The sequence below is a fragment of the Homarus americanus genome, unplaced genomic scaffold, assembly GCF_018991925.1.
Source record: "Homarus americanus isolate GMGI-L3 unplaced genomic scaffold, GMGI_Hamer_2.0 scaffold25827, whole genome shotgun sequence".
Taxonomy (NCBI): domain Eukaryota; kingdom Metazoa; phylum Arthropoda; class Malacostraca; order Decapoda; family Nephropidae; genus Homarus; species Homarus americanus.
In genome coordinates this window covers 8,737,784-8,759,092 of record NW_024738300.1, presented here as the reverse complement: position 1 = coordinate 8,759,092, position 21,309 = coordinate 8,737,784, and the positions used below count along the sequence as shown (strand labels likewise).

Genomic DNA, 21,309 nt, shown 5'->3' with positions numbered 1-21,309 from the left:
AGGAGCGCATCACCGTCCTGTTTACCACCAATGCCTCCGGTACCTGTAAACTCAAGTTATCGGTGATCCACACAGCGCGCAAGCTGCACGCCTACAAGAACATGGACATGACCAAGCTAAATGTCCACTGGCTAACCGCACATAAGGCGTGGATGTTCACTGCTCTGTTCCTCTCCTGGTTTGACGACTGTTTCGTTCCCGACTTCAAGAAATTCTGCGAGCAACAGAATGTTCCATTCAACGTTTTTTGCTCCTTGACAACGCACCAGGACACTCGCCCCTACTGTTGGGTCGTCACCCCAACGTAAAAGTGGTCTTCCTTCCTCCCAACACTATGTCGTTAATCCAGCCCATGGATCAGGAGTTGATATGCAACGTTAAGGCTGCATTCTCTACAAAGAAGTTTAAGCTCCTGAACGACTGTACCAACACCAAGGATGAGTTGCGTAACCTGGGTGACACCGATAGCGATAACTTGAGCGACGACGAGGAACAAGAGTTGGCGGATCAAGAAGTTCGCGTCAAACAATTTTGGAAGAAATTTAACGTAAAGAAAGCTGTTGATTTCTTGGTGGAGGCATGGGAGCAGCTGTCTGTGGCAATGATTTGTCATGCATGGCGGCATGTGTTGCAAGGTATCCCAGGTGGGAGGCAGAATCAACCTGTGACTGGTGAGGTTCAGTCTGTTGCAGTGGCAGTGGACCTTGCAAGAGAAGCTGTGTTTGTGTTACAGCTGCAGGCTTCTCCGAGACCACCAACGACGACATTATGGAGGTGATAAGGGATCCTGAGGTGACTGCCGACGTGATGTTAGAAGACGATGACGTCAGTGAAGAGGCAGGTGGTGCGTCATCCAGAGAAGAACACAAGTTAACGCATGGTAATGTTAAGGATGCCATTGAGTATGCAGAGAAACTGAAGCTCATCCTTTCCAACGACCCTGACGATGACCGCTATGAAGTCTTCAATAACCAGCTGTTGCACACTATGGAGCCGTACATCCAAATGTATCACGACAACATCAACACTAGCTGTCAGCGTAACATCACAGACTTCTTCGTCCGCAACCCACCACAGGCAGCCCAAGCCAGTGACAGTGACGCTATAGACTTTCAGGGATTTGTCAGGGAGGCCCTGACAACTATGGTAGATGGTGATAGTGATTCACCTGAGGGCCAGTAATCTGCCCTCTGCCTCGGAACCAGCCCCCATCAACGTATGCCGACCCATCTCTTCTACTAATGTTAGTGCTATACCTAACCTAACCTTGATTTTTTCTAACCTAACCTAACGTAAGTGTTAAACCTTGATTTTTCTTTTACCTGGTGCAGTATATTATTCTCTTATTGATATTTCTCTTCTATATTATGTGTGTGTGCATACCATCATAAAGTTAAGATAATATTTTTACTACAACGTACGTATTGTGTCAGAAAAAGTGGAGTTTGGGGGTGGGCCCAGTCTCTATTTCAATTAATAATTAATCCCATATGTTCTGTTATTTCATTTACACGTTTCTCATTTTACGTGGTATTCCGCGGGTTCAATTGACTGCGTAAATGAAGACCCAACTGTAATTTAACTATATAGCAGAAGGCTTTTAATGGCTGATATCTGATATTACTGATGTATATGATGTGATCCTTTATTTTTAGTTACTGTCCAACACCACCCTGTTGTTGTCCTTGTTGCTGAGTCGTCTGCTGCTGTTGCTGAGTTTGTGTTGTTTGCTGGGTCTGGAGGGCTGAAGTCTGTATTCTGACAGGACTCTGTGTGGAAGGTCTAACAGCAACAGACATTGGTTGGCCTTGAAGGGCTGCAGACAGAAGAGCAGGGTTTGTCACTTTGACTGTTCCAGCTGAGAGAGCTAAAGTTGATGGTGAGGAGCGCTCCCCAGCACTTACTCGTATTGCTGATCCTCCGCCAACCACTGTAGATCCAGCTGACACAACCTGTAATGGTATATCATATACTGTACAGTACAATATAAAATTCTTCAGTGTGTTTTTTTCATCCCAAGTGTTAATCAATTCAGACAAAAAAAAATAATTTAACGAGGTCTAGAAGATATCCTTTAGTTACAAAGTGGTTCCTGACGGTGATTATTTGGCATCAGCCATTTAGGCCTGGCATTACATATTACACTCAGAGGTAGAAAGATGAGGTATATCCTCTTTTGGTCTGAGTTTAATAAATCCTCTATTTACTGGTACCAGTACATCGTTCTTAATTGCATTGTTTTGCTTAACCTTTGCCCCCAATTAAGGGACAAATGTATTTTGAAAAATTAAAAATGTATGTGCAGCCTCTTCAAACTATTTCCTCTGCCATATCTGGTGAGTGTTAAAATCTATTTACTGTATTTAGTGTATATTTCATATTTCCATACAGAAAAGTGGATCTGTTGAACTATTTTTACTATTTAATATTAATAATAGATTAAAAAATTAAACTCATAGCTACATCTCTGCTAGTTTACTATGATCAGTTGTTTTGTTACTACCTGGTGCCATTAACTTCATCAAAGGAGATTCAAATCCTGGACCTATGAACTACCTGCCCAATAAGATACTGTAATTATTCCACCATCGTATTAACATATATCAAAACCCAGAAAACTAAAATATGTTAGGAACAGGTGCATTTCAGTAATATCCAAAAGGTAAGTGAAGCTGAGTGAAACTTTGTTTCACACAACTGAACAAATTCAGGACTTGCTCACAGTATGCAAAGTTTCTCCAGCTAATTTATACAGGTAATACTATACAATAATACCTTGCCAACCATGGGTTTACCAATTGCAGTTTTGAGTATCCACGTTTTATGTTTTTACACTGTTTTACCAAATGAGTTTATAGCCAAACTCAGCAAGAAATTTTGCTAGAACAGATCTATTAAATGGTTCATATTATTTGCTCAAATGACAATTCATTTACCATGCCCAGATCTAACCTCTTGAAATCAAACTGTTAAATTTCTATCCATCACATTATAATTATACAATCTGGTTTCCTACTGTCCTGGCAGTAGTCATCATTTAACACTAACGGGGTTGGAGTTGGAGCGGCAGCCACATCCCTTGTGGTCTGGGTGTAGCCACTCCACCGAGTCATGATTACTCAAAAGTATTCATACTTTTATGAATAAAATATTTCTTTTTTTGTCAAACTGAACAAAATTAATTAATCTAAAATGTGTTATAAAACCCCCAAAATGGATAAAGCAAACACATACACTTACTACATCTTTAAGATAACTGAGAAGTGATGTACACTCACTAAAAAATATTCTCTGCCCTTGGCTCTGAAACCATCTGCAATGATCCTAGATCTCACTTAAAATTGTTCTTTGGGGAAATATACTGTTCATACACACATTTGTGTTTTTTGTTGTTGTGGTACAGTAGATCACACAAAAAAGTTCGCATCAGCACAAGGAACGAATCACGGAAACCATTTATGGCACTTAGCTTGAAAACATTGTCAGTTTAATACGAGCCACAATTTGTAAAGATGTTCAGGTACATGTGAAGTTTCATGACTATACAGTTAATAACATTTGAGAAATAACAACTCACATCCAGTACAGTATACATATGGACACATAAAACTAACACTGTAAGACCTGTCCACATTCATGGAAGGTAATAAAAAGAAAGGGTTAGTGGTAGATGAGTTACTGTACCTGGATAGTTTGTTTGATGGGCTGCTGTTGGTGAGAAGCAATGGTCATGGGCACCAGCTTGGTGGTGTGAGAGGTGCTGATGCCTTGGCTGCCTGATGCTGTTACGCTAGTGCCTGTTACTGTATTACATACTGCTTTTCCTACCACAGTACCACTCACAGTGCCACCCTACAGATATATTACATTTCTTAGAAAAGCAGTTTTAATAAAAATCTTAAAACACACAGTGGTTAAATTATTTTATTGCATCACAAATAATTAATCAAACAGCGTATCTTTCAAGTTACACGTGTTCCTGCTTAATGTATAAAACTATTCCATTTTTTGTTTTAATTGAGAACATTAAATTGAGATAATGAATTATGAAATGCCACATTACAACTGATTGGGAGAGAAAAAGGCTCATCAAATATAAGGTAAGCTTCATCAGTCCTAATAATAGTTGCATTCCCATGTTTTGGAAAATGCATCATGGTGCTGCCAGCTCTACTATTCTTCCAACCATAATGGGATCTCTTTATTTTGATAGAAAAGTGTAACCCATTGATATGGATGTCATTAATAGCATTAGTCACTGTACCATTGTACCTTGGGTAAAATACAGTTGCAGTCAAAAGCAATAAGAACATAAGAATGGAGGAAACTGCAGCCTATTGGCCCACACTGGGCAGTCCCATTTACACCCAACCCCTATTGCTCATATATCCATCTAACCTATGTTTGAAGCTATCCAGCTTATTCGAGTTAATGATGATATTTGGTAACCTGTTCCACTCGTCCACTACTCTATTTCCAAACCAATGTTTACCTATTTTGCACCTAAATCTAAATTTGCCTAATTTAAAACCATTGTTACGAGTTCGCTCCTGGTTGGATAGTTTGAGTACCATTGTAATGTCCCCTTTGTTTAGCCCTGACTTTCATTTATATACCTCTATCATATCGCCCCTCACTCTACATCTCTCGAGGGAGTGCAAATTCACTTCACTACCTAACCCCTGTGCCTGGATGGGTCTTTTCTGCACAGTAAGTCATGTGGGATGGGGAGGGGGAATGGTCGACTTGGGGGAAGGACCATTTGTTTGGGGAGGGGGGAGGGTTGTGGAAGGGTGGTATGCAATGTAAGTTCCTCAACAGAGAGGGAGGGGAGTGAAGAAAGCAGAAAGAAGGAAGAGAAGGATGGATGTAATTTGTTTTTCCCTATATTATCTCGGGTTCACATGCTAGAAGGAGTAATAGATGAGGACCCTTATTTTATGACTTATAATGTGTCATCCATTTCCTTATTTATCATTATTTCAGGTTCTTGCTCAGGTTTTAAACAATGGTAATTAGATATTTATAATAACAATGGTATGAGGAGAAATGTTGCATATGAGGCTGGAAATCACATTTACAGTAAGTCCTCGTATAATGTCGCCCCAATTAACGTTGTTTGGTACAACGTCGCTTCTCTCTAGATGCCAATAATTTGGATAATGTCCCGATGACTCAATTTAACATTGTTTTTGCGTTGTCACGGACTACTTTTTACGGCGCATCACCCCCTCTCGTCTTGCCGCGCTACGCTCTCTTGGGAGGAGGAGGCAGCCGCCAAGTCTCAGTGACTCACCACCCTCCTCCGCTCCCGCCCTCCTCCTCCCCTCCCGCCTCCACCGCTTCACTACCCACCACACACTTGCTTCACCACCTCCGCCCATCGGTGAGTACCAATACAAAATGATTTAGTTTTATATGTATATATATACTATTTTCTATAAAAATGTCATTGAATTTTTGTATATGTAATGTATTTCATGGGGTAAAGGGAGGCTCAGGAACGTAACTCCCGTATTTTATATATTTTTTATGGGGAAAATTGATCTGCTTTACGTTGTTTTGTATAATGTCGCATTTTTAGGAACGTAACCACGATGTTAAGCGAGGACTTACCGTATATTTAATTACAGGTCATACAAAATCTCAATAGCCTTCCACTGCCATCCTTGCCTGTCAATTGTGGTTTCTCCGGCCTAAAATTATATCATTTATATGAATTAAGAGTTCAAATATGTTTTGTTTACATTACACACTGTGGCAGGTTTCCCAAGTTCCACCCAGCAGATTAACCAACATTTCACAGTGACCCAAACCTCCCTTGCACTTTCTGACACGTTGTAGCCAGCTGAACCGATAATTTGCCAGTGACTCACCAATCGACATTTCATCCTGGGCTGAGTGTGGAGCAGTGGCCAACACCATTGCCACTACAACCTCATTACTTCGCAGTGATTTTCACAACTCTAATATCTATATTACAGGATGGACAAGTCACATTTTATCCAACAATTCACTCTTTTTTTTTTATCACCTCTATTAGTATTCTTTGTTTTGTTTTTAAGAAAGATAGTGGCAAGAAGTGGAAGTGATCAAGTAATATTTCATTAAAAAAAAAATTACAGTAATATTGTATTTTATTAGTTTTTGTTTTCAAGAAAGATAGTGGTGAGAGGTAGAAGTGATCAAGCATAACAGTCTAGTTTAGTGTTACCGGAGGTAACATGCCACGCCCCCTCCTCTATTATGTTGTCATATCAGGGGCTTTCCCTCACGGAAGCCAGATGCCTTATGACACATTACCTGTCAAAAGCTCACTCCCCAGAATCTCAAGTACTAAAGGCATAGGTAACTTAGGGAAAAGTTAAGTCCATATGACACCTCCCTGACACTCACCCTTTTGGTTGGTCGTTTGGGATTTAGGCCTATCAACTGCCAGGGTCATTAAGGCTGTCAATGTCAAACTACATCCATCAACCTTGACGCCTTCCGGTAATAAGGATAATTTTAAGACCACATACAATTTCACTAAGTATATGGCCCTTGACTTGTGCCTCCCTACCTCACCAGGTCTACCACCCCTAGCTCTCTCCCATCAATACCTCTTGTGACCTGTTGTGTAGAAAGGTCTTGAACTCCCAGGTAAGGTAGTAGGAGAGATGGATGATTACTTTTGACCATGACTGTATTTTCATATAGCATTCACACCTTTAATATCTCAACAGAATATGGAATCTCAAGAGGAAGATGGGAGACTTAAGACATTTGTTCCCTTTTGATCCATAAAATGGGATTTCAGGATTAAATTTCCCATTTATAATCATGAGGTAAAGCAAATCGTTCAAGATTGAAAAAGTCAGCAAGATAAAGGGAGACGGAAAAAACTATTCGAAGAAGAAAACTTGATATCCAATATGAATACGTACACAAAATCCAACAAAATAAAAAATTCAAATGCCCATACACAAGTTCCAACCAAAAAGACACTTGAGTTTCTGAATCTTGTCACTCTGTTTTCTAGATAGTGGAATTGCTCTTTCATGAGTTTACCATTTTCAGTTTCACACAGTTGGCTCTGTGATTTTCTCTCTCACATCTGTGGTTCTGCTTGTATTCTGCCCTCATAATGGTGTTCAGTAAGTATCCATGTAATAGTGCAGAGTGTATTGGTGTAAAGAGAAAGTATAATTAGCTTATCTTCAAAGAGAAAGTTGAAAGTCGACAAAAATTATATATGGATTATATATGAAAGTTTTGATATACAGTCAACCCTCACTTTACCCGGTCCCACGTTTACACGGTGCCCTGCCAGAACCCAGGATGCTCACATTCCGCGGTGGGTGTACCCCTTTACGCGGGTGAAGTATAATTTTTTTATTTAGCTCATAAAATTCATACAAATTCTCCGGCCAGAATATAATTTACATTGCTGGAATTCTTACAATTTGATGATCATTTTGAATATAACCATCATAGATTTTGCATTAGACATACAAATTTTAGATATAATGTTTACTCTGAGTAAATATGTTATCTTTTGTGCAAAATATATGACATTTATATTTAAAATATTCCTGGTCTTACAAGGAATCCAGCAATGTCAATTATATTATCCTAACTTTAGTCTGATTTATTATTTATTACTAAAAAGGTAAACAGTCTGGTATTCCCACACATTTATCTGGTAGGGAGGGTTGGTGGGGGTGGGAGGGAGGGAGGGAGGGGCCGGCGACCGACCACCTGGCACAGTGTGAAGAATATTTTTTTTTTTTATTAACTGAAGATATTTGTTTTAGCTCATAAAATTCATACAAATTACCCGGCCAGAATATAATTTACATTGCTGGAATTCTTACAATTTGATGATCATTTTGAATATAAACATCATATATTTTGCATTAGACATACAAATTTTAGATATAATGTTTACTCTGAGTAAATATGTTATCTTTTGTGCAAAATATATGACATTTATATTCAAAATATTCCTGGTTTTACAAGGAATCCAGCAATGTCAATTATATTATCCTAACTTTAATCTGAGGTATTATTTAATACTAAATGTTAAAATCTAGTTTTTTCACCCAACCTTTCTCTTGAAGGGAGGGTTGGTGGTGGGGGGGGGGTTGGGACGGACCGACCATCTGGTTGGAAGAGGGGGGAGGCAAGGTGGGGTACTTTGATTGACAGATAGTGTCGTGAAGAATATTTTTTTTTTTATTAACTGAAGATATTTGTTTTAGCTCATAAAATTCATACAAATTACCCGGCCAGAATATAATTTACATTGCTGGAATTCTTACAATTTGATGATCATTTTGAATATAAACATCATAGATTTTGCATTAGACATACAAATTTTAGATATAATGTTTACTCTGAGTAAATATGTTATCTTTTGTGCAAAATATATGACATTTATAATCAAAATATTCCTGGTCTTACAAGGAATCCAGCAATGTCAATTATATTATCCTACCTTTAGTTTGAGGTATTATTTAATACTATACCTGGTTTTCCCCCCAAAATTTCTCAGAGAGGAAAGAGCCAGGGAGTGTAGTGTGAGAAGAGGGGGAGGGAGTTGAGTCCATTATTTGAATGGACATTAACTTGGCGACTGTATTTCTCTATTTCTCTTAAGTATTAATTGTGTGCATGTACCATCATAAAATTAAGATGTTATTTTTACTAGAACATAGGTATTGTGTTGGAAAAAGTGGAGTTTGGGGGTCAGCTGGTCTCTATTTCATTTAATCCCATATGTTATGTTATTCACTTTACGCGTTTCTCACTTTCCGCGGTACCCTGAGGGTTACATTAACCGTGTAAAGTGAGGGTTGACTGTATAAATGTTTGTCATTATTTTATTATATTCTGTTTAGAAACTTCTGGGTGGGTGGCCAGTGGCGGACTGGCCGACCGGGATACCGGTCAGTAGCCGTTAATTTGGTGTCATGGACTTTAGAATAATAATTAATTAGCTTATATATGAGGCATTCAGGGAAACAAGTAGATAAGCGACAAAAGTAAATATTTACGCAAAATGCAGCTTAATTTTAGCAATTTTGAAATACGAATAATAGTACAGTACTGTACTGTATAATGTATATATCTCAGGCCAAGTTTTTGCTTGTATTATTATCATGGTTCATATGGCTGGTGGAGGTGATTGTTGACGGTTTAGATGGCTGGTAATGTAGAGATACTACCAGATAAAACCCTATTCATACAGTACATGCAATATTATGTTACAAACTGTTATTCGTCTTATCTGTCTCCAAAATCAACAAATGGAAGACAGAAGTCAAGTGTGGAGTGCTGGACCAATATGCCAAATTGACACAGAGGAAGTAGCATATACCTGATGAGATGGTGTGCTGAAATTACACTTTTTTTGTCAGAAAACAGCAGAAGTGTGAAATGTGATACAGAGGTAATTTTACTAAAGGATCGATGACTCTTCTATATTTAATAACATCATACATATGAAAGGGACACCAGTTTCTTTTAGATCTGAAAGTTTGCAAGTATGGTTGCAATGTGCAAGTGTAATTGATTTGGCAACAATCTACCACTATCTCCAAATCATGGTGAAGTGTCTCTGTCATGGGGATTAGTGAGTTCTATCAACCATGATCCATCTGTGATAACTCATGAAAGGTGTTATTATAGTATGATACTATAAGAACACTTTTCATGAAACTCGCACCTGTTACCACTGAAAACCTTGAGAGCCAAAATTATTCAACCTTCAAATCATTACTAGCCTATAAATTCTGTCCTTATACTGTAAAGAAGTACCTCTTTCCAATGAATATAATTCTATGTCCATGCTACACACTCAACTTTTATTAAAAAAAAATGAAAAGTTGATATTCTGTGGTTTTACACACCTGTGTAATATGTTGGATGGTCTGTTGAGGTACCTGCTTCAACACCTGCTGTATCTGCTGTACTGTAACATGGGACATCTGTTTCTGGCCACCTCCCTGTACAATTTGCACTGTATTCAGTCCAGTACTTCCTACAGTTTTACTGCCAAGCTGCAGTCCAACACCTTTAACCCCCATCAGCGATCTCTGCTTTGTTAAGAGTTGCTGTGGTAAAGGAATATTTCGTACCGTCTGCAAAGAATGTACACCAGCCACAATGAATTACAGGGAAACTGGCACATATGAAACAGGGGCCAATTTAGATAGAATACTGCATATACTGCAGATGTAAATATAATTGTATTGTCTATACATATTATTTTTAATAATATTGCTTAAATGATTTTCAGCTGTTCACTGGCAAGGAATGTTAAGTTTATAAACTTCTATTTTATTGCACTTCTCTTATGAATGACTGAGCAACCAACCTGCTGGGTAGTGGCAGCCTTGGCGACAGTTGCTGCAGTGGTGACTCTCGCCTGCGGAAGTGTTACGTTAATAGCTGATACAGGGAGAGTGACAGAGGTTGGTGTATGAACCAGAGTACTGGGAGCACTGACGGTCTTGACCAGTGTGGCCACGGGTGTGCCTCCTCCGCTCACGCAACCCTGCACCTGAAGGCCTGCCAGGAGTTGTGCTGAGGGCACTTGCACCTGACCAACAACATAATATTACTGAATTAGTTAAGCATGTAATGTTAAACTTATTGAGACCAGCACAGCACTGGTTTGATTCTTTTCTTAATCCAAGTTATTGATGTTAGATTCAGATGCTCAGGTATCTTACATTCTTATAATACCTGTAAGATTCTAAATCTTCTTTGTCCTAAGCCAATTCAACCAAATTTTTCTCTTTGAAAAATTAACTTTCCGTTAATACACTGTTGCTTTTATTATTCATTAATATAATTCTTAATTTATTTTAATAGACAGTTACAACTTTGTTGAAGAGGCCCTGACACTGTGGCATCTGTGGACTTAAGGCTTTGCTACCATCTTGACAACTTCCCGCAGTCACTAGTTTCTTTATATGATTTCACTGTGTGTCTACACTCTATCATGGATGAACTGCAAAGCTTGTGTTGCATTAGGTAAATGATGGGTCAGGTCAGGTCAGGTCATTTGATTGATTGATATTGGTAATTACATCCCTGGCGACGCAATAGCTTAGGTCATGTGATGCCGAATTAAAATAAAGGATTAAAAGACTAAAATCAAAGAATGCAAGTAGTCAGGTGGAGTCAAGTTTAGTTTATGAGAAGTTATGTACATGAGAGGAACACAAGGGCAGGGATAAAGGCCAAGATAACATGCAAAATATCAAAGGACTCTTATACCTGGAAATACATTAATACTTGGGCTAAATCAATAGTGTGGCATACTGTACCCAGGGTAAATGACTCTGTTAATGACATGGTATACCTGTGGTATCTGACTCTTTTCCAAGAGGGCTCTTGGTGGAGGTATACCTGTGTTATTTGACTCTTTCCAAGAGGGCTCTTGGTGGAGGTATACCTGTATTATTTGACTCTTTCCAAGAGGGCTCCTGGTGGAGGTATTCCCTAGATAAGGCTCCTTCAACAGAGGTTCAATCTGAGGAATGTCCCAGAGGTAGAGGTCAACTGGCAGGGTGATATTTCCAATAAGAGTTGTAATCACTGTGAAAGTTGGTCCCATTGGTCTAATGGCATGTTTGGGACAGTGTGGATACAACACAATATATACTGTACAGTAGAACGTCGATATAACACGAGATACAGTCCAAGAGAGGTCGCTTTAAACTGAAATCGCACTAAATCGAAGTGTTGTTTCAATGGAATAATTTAGTTTGGTACTTGAGAGAAACACAAATACTAAAAAGACTGAGAGTCTACCCAGAAGCACCTCAGCCCATCTCCTAGAATAAACAAAACATTGTTTTTTGTAGCATTATGTTAAAACAAACACTCATAAATCAACACAGCTAAAATTAAGGGATGTGAAATGGTCTGTTTACTGGCTGGGAAGATGGGGGGGGAGGTGAGGTGATATGTTTGACAGTTGATGCCAAGGTCTGGTGGTTATTTATTTATGTCCTTAAGAGTGACTTAAGTTTTTCTCTTATAAAATGTCACTGAACTGACATGGAGAATATAATTAACATTGCTGGAATTCTTGTAAGATAGTGATTAGTTTGAAAATATACATGCTATAGTTCGCATTAGACATACAAATTTTAATTTTAATTAATTATACAGTATTACAAAGGGCTTAAATTTTTTATCTCGTGCAAAATATATGAATTTATATTAAAATTATTCGCTGTCTTGCAAGGATTCTAGCAATGCAAATTATATTCTCCTAACTTTAGTCTGTGATATTATATAAGATAAAAACTGCAAGCCTATAACCACCCAACCCTGGCTGGGAAGATGTGGGGGGAGGTGACACTGACATGTTTGACAGTTGTGCTGAGGGTTTAGTGAAGTATTTATTTGTTCATTTATGTCCTTTAGATTGAGTTTTTGTTTATAAAATGTCACAGAAGTGACTGGGGAGAATATAATTTACATTGCTGGAATTCTTATATAAGATAGTGATTAATTTGAATATAATCATGCTATAGTTTGCACAAGACATAAATTTTAGTAATCATTTAGTACATTATTTTGAGTACATGTACAGTACAGCTTTGCCCTTAGGACAGTGTAGCGTGCCCAGAGAAACATTAGGCGTGAATTTTTAAATATGATGCGCAAGATTGACTCGAGCAAAATAGGAAAGATTCGCTTTAAATTAAAACATTGTCCTTAATTGTGGGTGTCGCTTTAGATCAATAATCTTAAATTGAATCGCTTTAAATCGACGTTCTACTGTATATGCATGTTAATTTTTATTTAAATTGTTTATTTGTTTTATCTTTTAATTTTGAATTTCCTACCATATTGTGCATACAGGTAAAATACAGTCTACGTACAAAATACTATAATATTTTTTGTTTGTTATGTCATACAGAAAAAATCTTCGGTTGGGAATATCCCTTCAGTTAATTCATGCATTAAAATGGGTAAATATGTTTTGTGCAACATAATTTCACCATGGTCAAATTTATAGATATATGTATGTAAGTGGCCTTCTCTGACCAATCTATTACATAGATCAACGAATTTGACTTCATAAAACTCCCGCAACGTCTGAAATGGTCCGGAAGAATTAATATACGTATTTAAAATATGACAAATGGCAACCTCTCAAGACAAATCAACCTGTTTCAGCAACCTCTGTCCCGCCAAAAACCTCTTCTAAGTCAGATGATGCTGTTAGGCAAGGTGTGATAGGGAGAAGGAGAGTGAAGCAAGGCGATGATGAGGGGAAGTGCAGGGCTTTGTTTACTGTCCCTGCCATCACTACACCCACACACACCCAGCTGCTTTCTCCTCAACATTTCCTAAGCTTGCTGCCCTCAACACAAGCTAAGAAATATGCCCAGAGACTTTGTCACGAATGCAAGAACACAGTGTTACGTGGAGAAGTGAGTAAAGACACTAGGTATTACTGCAGTGAGTGTGATTGTTCCAGCATGCTTGATGCCTTGGCAATATCATGCCATCATAAACTACTAAATTGAAAAAAGAAATTTTGTAAATATGTAAATACTTATATAAGTACTCCCCGACTTAAGACCGACTCGACTTATGTCCACCTGCACTTACGACCGCCTCAGTCGTGCCAAAATGTGGTTAAATTATGTATTCTTGAGTCCCAAAGTCAGTACACGGACAACATTTTCATCTGTAATTCACTTTAAAATGGCTGGCAAGCTTAAAAGTGAGTGTTTTGTGGTGTTGAGAAGAAAATGAGACCCAAATTTTCGATTTTCTATGTGTTATTTAAGCATTTCCGACTTACGACCATTTCGACTTACGACCTGGATGTCGGTCCCTAACCCCGTCGTAATTCGGGGAGTACCTGTACTGTATAATTATTGTAGAAGTAAAAAACTTTGGCAAAACACAAAGATTCAATATTTATGTTTGCAGGTTTGGGCGCATGTGAATAGTAATTCGTCGTATGATGTGTTATTGCTATTTCATAATGTAAACAATGTTAGTGTGCAACAATAAACTTATAACTGATACACTTATCACTGTTATGAATAAATTAGACATAGATAAGTGATAAAAGTGATCAAATTATGTGAGAACAGTAAATAAATAAATTAATCCAGAAGTAGAAAATATGACTATGTGGCACTATGATATATTAGTTCCCAACACAGCTTCCTGCCTCTACCTCATGGCCCAGGAGTCGCAAAATGGTGAGTACAGTACAGCCCAAATTAATGTTATTCTCAGGTTTTATACACTAAACTGCACTTTTTAAGCCCCCCCCCCCAAAAAAAAAACACTGCCGACCAGGGGGGTGACATTAACATTCCATAATCCAACCAAATACAGGTTAAATAGGGTACACTTGTATAAATCTGAATAGCACAGGTAAAATTTACTTAACGTAGCTTCCCAGAATGTTGTTTTGCTGTAACGCAGTTGACAATTGCTCCTGTTTTTCACTGAGTTACGTCACTATAATATACTTGGGAAAATATGCAACATAATTTTTTGTCAAAAATAAACACAATACAGCACTGTATAGCATAAGCAACAATATGGAGGAGTCAGCTGGGTGTCTGATGATGCTCCCACTAGCTCCAAGACTGGTACAGTAATTATGGTTACATCAGTTTCTTCAGTTTATGGTATTTTCTTGCTTTAATATTAACTATAAATTCATCATTTACATTATTGTAAACTCTGGAAGATGTCTGCTACCCGGTCCTGTGGTTGTTTAAGTGTTATATTACTCTAATTGTTTATTGTTTCTACAACATTAAGAATGTATTTATCATTTGAATTTAATCTGTAATTTTTATGTTTGTGTTATGTTATAAAGCTGAAAAGTCTTAGGTAAGGAACGCATCTTCATGAAATACAGTACTGTACATGCATTTCAATGGAAAAAATTTGCTTTTTATAACATACACATTAGTTTCATATAACATACTGAGTAAGTGTTTTACAGGAACAAATGCACAGTTCATTAAGTGGGGGCACATGCATTAATACAGACAAATGGATGAACAGAAAACTAGAGTTCATCTGGTTTCACTGGTAAAGAACAATACAGTGGTCCTTCGGTTAACGAACACAATTCATTCCAGAGGGTCGTTCGTTAACCAAAAATTTTGTTAACCAAATCCATTGTTTCAATGGAATATTGGGTAATTAGTTCCAGCTCACAGAAAAGTACATACAAAGTAAAAAAAAAAACATGCAGTAAAGTACACTTACTTTGAGGTGTGTAAGTAGAAGGCTCCTGGTTGATGATGATGATGATGGGAATTAGAAATGGGGGGTGGAGGAGAAGGGAGAAGAGAAGGAAGTGGGGATGGAGGAGAAATCACCTTTCAGGGGACCCATGCTTGATGCCGTCATTTCACCAATAAAATTTTAAGTTCACTAGATGTAATTCAAGATTATTTTATTTAAATCAACACTGCACTGCGCTATATATCATCAATATGTTAGCTTAAGTTCAGAATGACCCATAATTTCAATGAAAAATGCAAAAATATTCTAGACACCAACAAAATAGATGCTCCACTCCACTGTCAACAAAACCCAACTGACGCCTTGTGGCCGAGTCAAGCTGCTGATGGGCGCACAAAAAACTAGTTCCCTGTACTGCATATATTATCAATATGTTAAATAAATGTTAAAATGACTAATAATTTTAATATAAAAAATGCAAAAATATTAAAGAGCACAACTTTCTTGATATTTACTCCACTAGAAACGAATGTAAACATAGAACAGATTACTGAATTGGCAGACTAGCTCATCAACTGATGCTCACAACAAAACGTGATGTTCGTAAGGATTTCGTGAATCGAATTTTTGTTCGTTAACCGAATTGAAGATTCTTATGGAAGGTAATTCGTTAACCGAACCGTTCGTTAACCGAGGAACCACTGTACTGTAAATATTACAGCACACCAAGTTTGAAATGAAGTACGTAGTGTAGTCTTAAAAAATGGTCATGTAAGTCATACCTGAGCCACTTGTGCAGACTTGTTGAGCTGTTGCTGCTTAAGAATGGCAGCAACCTCTCTATCCGTCACTGTGCGGGTTACGGCTTTCCCAGTGGCCATCATTCCGCTTGTTCCAGCTACGACAGTTCCAGGCTTCATCAGCTGTGTGCGCCCTGCTTGGCTTACCTAAAATATACACAATAAATGGAAAATTCAGTCATATCAAAGCAGTCTTAACAGTAGCTTCCTATATGTCATTCTGATAAACTTATTATTTCTTCCTCTTGGGCTTTCTAAAGTATTTGTCCAGCTGAAATCTGAGTGAGACTGAGTTTACTACAGATTAAAAACTAGCCACAATAAGCTTTACCTGTATTGCTGTAACAGCTGCTAAAGCTCCACTAGACACTGCTACTTGCACCTTCTGGGTTGTTCCTGCCTGCCCTGCTATCTGTAATGTAGTTGTCATTCAGGTGTTATTATTTCTCCATTTTTTTCATTAAACTTAATCTCAATACATGTAATTCAGTACAGGATTTGTGATATGGATTACACAATATATAATATACCTTGTAGTAAGCACCTTACTCATCTGATGATGATGATAAGAAATAAAAACTACAACTGTAATTGGACAGAACAACTAGTATACAGACCTGCACCCTCTTGATGGTCTGGTCACTTGTGGCCACCACTTTGCCTTGCTGCTGCTGTAGCAGGGCTTGCCTGGCTTGGGCTTGACTCTTCAGGTACTGCAACTGTGCTGGAGTCAATGATTTTGTAACTCCAGCTACACCTATGCATAATAGACCAGGTATGTGAAATATCTTGTATTAGTAGTCACATATATATTAAGTTACTTATCAATGTCTGCTCAAACATATTTTAATGTATCTTTGTATGAGGATGTACTGCAACCATTAATATATATCTTAATTACAGTGTTGACATTAATGAAAATATATGAATGATATACATATATACATGTTTGTTACCTTTCTGTGATGATTGTGATGAGAGTGTTGCTGTGAGTTTAGCAGCATGAAGTTGGGCTAGACCGGCTGCAACACTCACAACTGTGCTCTGATTACTCCCTGATGTGCGAACCTGGAGCTCTTGAAGGGCTAGAGTGGTACGGCCAGTGTTGCCAGCCCCTGCAGCAGTACGGACACCACCTAAGATGGCTGCAGTTGTTGAAGATGTAGTAGCAGTAGTGGTGATTGTAGCAGCAGTAACAGTGGCAACAGTCATCGCTGTTCCCTGGCTAAGTACCACTGAGGTGGCTACTTTCCCAGAAAGGCCACTACTGACTACTTGTTGACCGCTGGTGTTACCCACAACTGAAACCTGTTGTTGGATTTGCTGTTGACCTTGTTGTTGCACCTGTTGCTGGCCAGTCTGCTGTTGTACCTGACTTTGTTGGGGTTGTTGCTGTTGTAACTGTTGCTGCAACTGATTTGCAGTAAGCTGAGCCTGTTGTATCTGTTGTTGTTGTTGCTGCTGCTGCTGTTGCTGTTGCAACTGAAGCTGCTGTTGTTGAAGTAATTTTTGTTGTTGTTGTTGAGCAAGGTCAGCCTGAGATTTTTGCTTTGCTCGCTGAATACGTTCTGCAAGATTTGCAGCGACTTGGCCTGGGTTAAGAGGGCCATCATACTGGATACCTGATTCTGCAAGTACCTGGGCATGTTTGGGGTTTTTGTGGGTTGGGTTTACCAATGGCGGTTTAGTCGTTGGGGTGCGCTTGATGGCTATGTTTTTAATCGTCTCAAATCGAGTGCAGTATAGTGAGGAGAAACTGCTGTTGTTATCCTGAGCAAACAATTGTGAGGTTCTCATTGGACGTGAACTTTTCTGTAAAAATAATTATATTTTTTAACATCGAGTGAATTAATGAACATAAGAATAATAGAAAAAATAAAAAAAGGAAGAGCTGTTATTTTAATTTGAAAAGATGGTTACTTTCAAGATTTTAAGAGATCCACAAGAGACCAATTTCAAATTAATATTACAACAGCTTATATGCAACTTACTCCAGAAATGATGGTAATATACTCTAAAAAGAATTCTAACCCTCAACAGCACTACACATCAGTGACCTTTAAAAATATATTTTTAAAACAAGTGGATCATCTTTCAACACATTACTGTGAAAGTGGGTCCCATAGGCATGGCTGCCCATTACTTTATTGGATGAAAATTGAAGTACAAGAGTTTCCCATGGTACATACATGTAAAGGCTTTGAAAGAAGTCCAGATTTTTGTTTCTTTGATATCTTCTTAGGAGGTGTATCTGGTGGCAGCTTTCCCTCCTCACGAGGAAGAATGGTGCTCTCGTACCGGCTCCTGCAGTGACGAGGTGAACGGTAGCACCGGGACACAGAATTTACTAAATCGGCTACAAGATCCCAATTTGCAGTGTGACCGGGAGACAATACAAGTAAATTAACAGGCAGCTCCAACTGTAGGTGGTGCTGCACAGCCTGTACAACACCCCAGTCCTCATGTACTGCCCATTCTGGAGTGTTCTCAGGTTCTGCAGCTGGAGGTTTGGTCAACACAGCTGGCTTCAAACCTGGAAGTGGGATACTAGGCCTGATAATGCCCCTGTACTTCTGTAGTTTAAGATCTCGGCGTATTTTTACAACAGCTGGTGAAGGTCGATCAAAGAGAGAGCGAGGAGCACACACGGCATCTTCACGGCGAAGTTTCTGAGGTCGACGTAACCCACAAGTTCCATCGCCTGAGGCACCTTTAAAATGCAAGAAAATGAGTGAACAGTCTTTGATATTTACAGCTGCCTATAAATCACATAACCCTAGGGATTCAGAGACAGATACTTTGTAACAAATGTCAGCCACAAAACAACATCTCCAATTTCTAACTTTTAACCACAGGTGGAGAAATGGCTCTTATTTCATATATTTAACAAGACTTACCAACAGTACCTGGTTCTAATTTAAGTCTTTTGTGCTCCTTCTTGATGTAGACAGGAGGCAGAGCAGATTCAGGCATCGTACTTGAGTCATACCAGAAGCCAAGGGAGTGGTCAATGTACACATCATTGTCATCTCGAGGCGGAGTTGGTGGGTGCCAAACCTGACAAATGAAACAGCAGTATAAATCAAGTGAAGGAAATTCTATAATTATATATAATTCAGGTAAATCTTCTGAAAGTCTAACAGAACATATGAAGCTATGCAAGAAAACATCCACAAGTTACTGTAACATGCTGAAACAAACTAAACCATTACATTATTTAGATATTGTAACTTTGTACACCAGTGATGTACCGAAGTTAAGATCAATAAGAATGAGACTGAGACCTGCCTTCGAAGACCAATGTAACTGTGTGTAAGCCAAGCCTTTAGGATAAATTTCCAGTAAAAATTTAGGGTCTTGGTAAATAAAAATATAACACTTTTGTAGGGTTGAAATCCATGGACGGTCAGTGCTATCTTAAAAAACGGAAATATTAACCAACTATGGGTATGACAGCTGACTAAACTGACAAATTGCTGTGATATAGAATATAAAAACTTGAATACACAAAGGAAAAATGAGCTGAACTGTCGTTTACTTCTAAGACTCAAGATTTGTGAACATGGTTGCCAGTTTGTTATATCCCTGAAATTGAATTACAATGTTGTTTTAAAGTACAATGAATCACAAAGTTGTTATAATCTGTATGCAGTAATAAAGCACACTGAAGCATGATACTGTGATCACCTGCTCACAGTAATATTAAAAAGGGAAGTTGCCCAGGGCCAAAATGCTGTCGGGAACCCACTGCTTGAGCCTTCTTGGGCACAGCTGTGTTGTGTCAGATGGGCAGGTTATCACAGAGACTGATGAGGCATGCTGACTTCACCTGCCAGCATGATTAGAGTCAATCTGTAGCTGGTACTATACACAGAAGCATCAGTCATCAGTGCTAATATATGCAGTGTCATGCGTCAGTCAGGGCCAGTCCTTGAGGGGATGCAGTGGACTTATATGTTACTGTCATGGGATACCAAACAACTCCCTATCTGTGAGGTCGACCTGTACATCAGTGAAGAATTTGCAGGGTATTTTTTTAATGTCAAACCCAAGTGTATCATACATGTGTGTGGCTCTCTAATGGGTCTGACTATATTTATATGCACTTTCTAACTGACCATAATAAGTGTATTTCATGATAAATGCAGACTGGTTTCAGATTCACCGTAGTGTGGCAAGGAACTACTGGTTTTAAACATTAAATACTGTATTTGATTTTTTACAATGCAGCCTTTTTTTAAGGTGCAACTGACACATAACAGCCAACTAAAATGGTCACACATTACAGGATGTGTTAAACACCCTTACCCAATTTGTGGGAGAACTGAAATAAAGTGAAGTGTGTGAGTGGAAAAGATTTTGGTTAATTTTCACAAATAAAATATTAATTATGAAAAGTGAAAGTTTAAGTGGCACTTGAGAAATGCAAATGAATCAGAATCAAATCGCATTCTCTGTAGTGTGACTAAAACACAACTAACAAATGTCATGGTCAACTTACTGGCATCTCTTCTCTCCCACACAGTGACAGCCACAGCTGGAAAAATAAATGTACTAAACTGTATTACATATAAATATGGAAACTTTTGACAAATATTGCTTTTTAATATATATATTAACCCCAAAAAACAACTAAATGTTGGAAGGAAGTTCTTATTTCCTGAAAGGTTAGAAAAATTGGATAACTGAAGAAATTCAACCAAGAGGATCAATGATTTTAAGAGGCTAATCAATGATTATTTATTTGTTATGGATACTGTTTACAACTATATTCTCACAAAAAAAAAGAGGATTGATCATGAAATACCATTTTATGGATAAAGCTGGACAAAGAGAGACAAATAATACCACCACCAAAGTCTATGGGATGAAGACCTAGGATACCCTGACCTTGATGACTGTGAATTCATCCTTCAATTAGTTTTACCTTCTTGTTATACTTATAGCCCTTAACCTCTTCACTATGGGACGCAATTTTTAATATTTTATTTGGCTAACACCAGACAATTTTATTCAGCTGGGAGCTGAATGGTAATTTGTCTTCATCATTCAGACTGTCGTGACTTCCACTGCAGGTCCAACCCATCTTATTTTTAGCAGACCTCAGGGGATTAGAAAGGGATCAAATTAGTTAATCAAAGCTTGGTCAGAAAACAAGATTTCACGATCCTTATTTCATTTATGACTCACACATTCTAATCCAAGGAGAAAACATCCACCCCATGGAACCTTCTGGAGGAATAGATGAAGTAAAAAAAGATAGCTGGCAATT

The 21,309-nt window shown here is 38.3% G+C and overlaps 1 protein-coding gene across 4 annotated transcripts in view; it reads right to left on the bottom strand.

The window, feature by feature from the left end:
- Nucleotides 1-1,460: 1,460 nt before the first annotated feature.
- LOC121873823 (helicase domino-like) overlaps nt 1,461-21,309 on the bottom strand; it is a 140,488-nt gene continuing 120,639 nt past the window's right edge. For 2 of the 4 annotated variants that reach the window (XM_042377558.1, XM_042377560.1), the window contains 12 exons: nt 20,539-20,574; nt 18,935-19,094; nt 18,227-18,747; nt 16,994-17,849; nt 16,655-16,794; nt 16,369-16,449; nt 16,020-16,184; nt 11,354-11,524; nt 10,361-10,585; nt 9,894-10,124; nt 3,685-3,852; nt 1,461-1,952 (listed from right to left, as the gene is read on the bottom strand). In XM_042377558.1, coding sequence (XP_042233492.1) covers nt 1,656-1,952; nt 3,685-3,852; nt 9,894-10,124; nt 10,361-10,585; nt 11,354-11,524; nt 16,020-16,184; nt 16,369-16,449; nt 16,655-16,794; nt 16,994-17,849; nt 18,227-18,747; nt 18,935-19,094; nt 20,539-20,574 — 3,051 coding nt within the window. In that variant the 3' untranslated portion in view covers nt 1,461-1,655. The remainder of the gene's footprint in view (nt 1,953-3,684; nt 3,853-9,893; nt 10,125-10,360; nt 10,586-11,353; nt 11,525-16,019; nt 16,185-16,368; nt 16,450-16,654; nt 16,795-16,993; nt 17,850-18,226; nt 18,748-18,934; nt 19,095-20,538; nt 20,575-21,309) is intronic. The other 2 variants (XM_042377559.1, XM_042377561.1) reach the window with 2 other exon arrangements.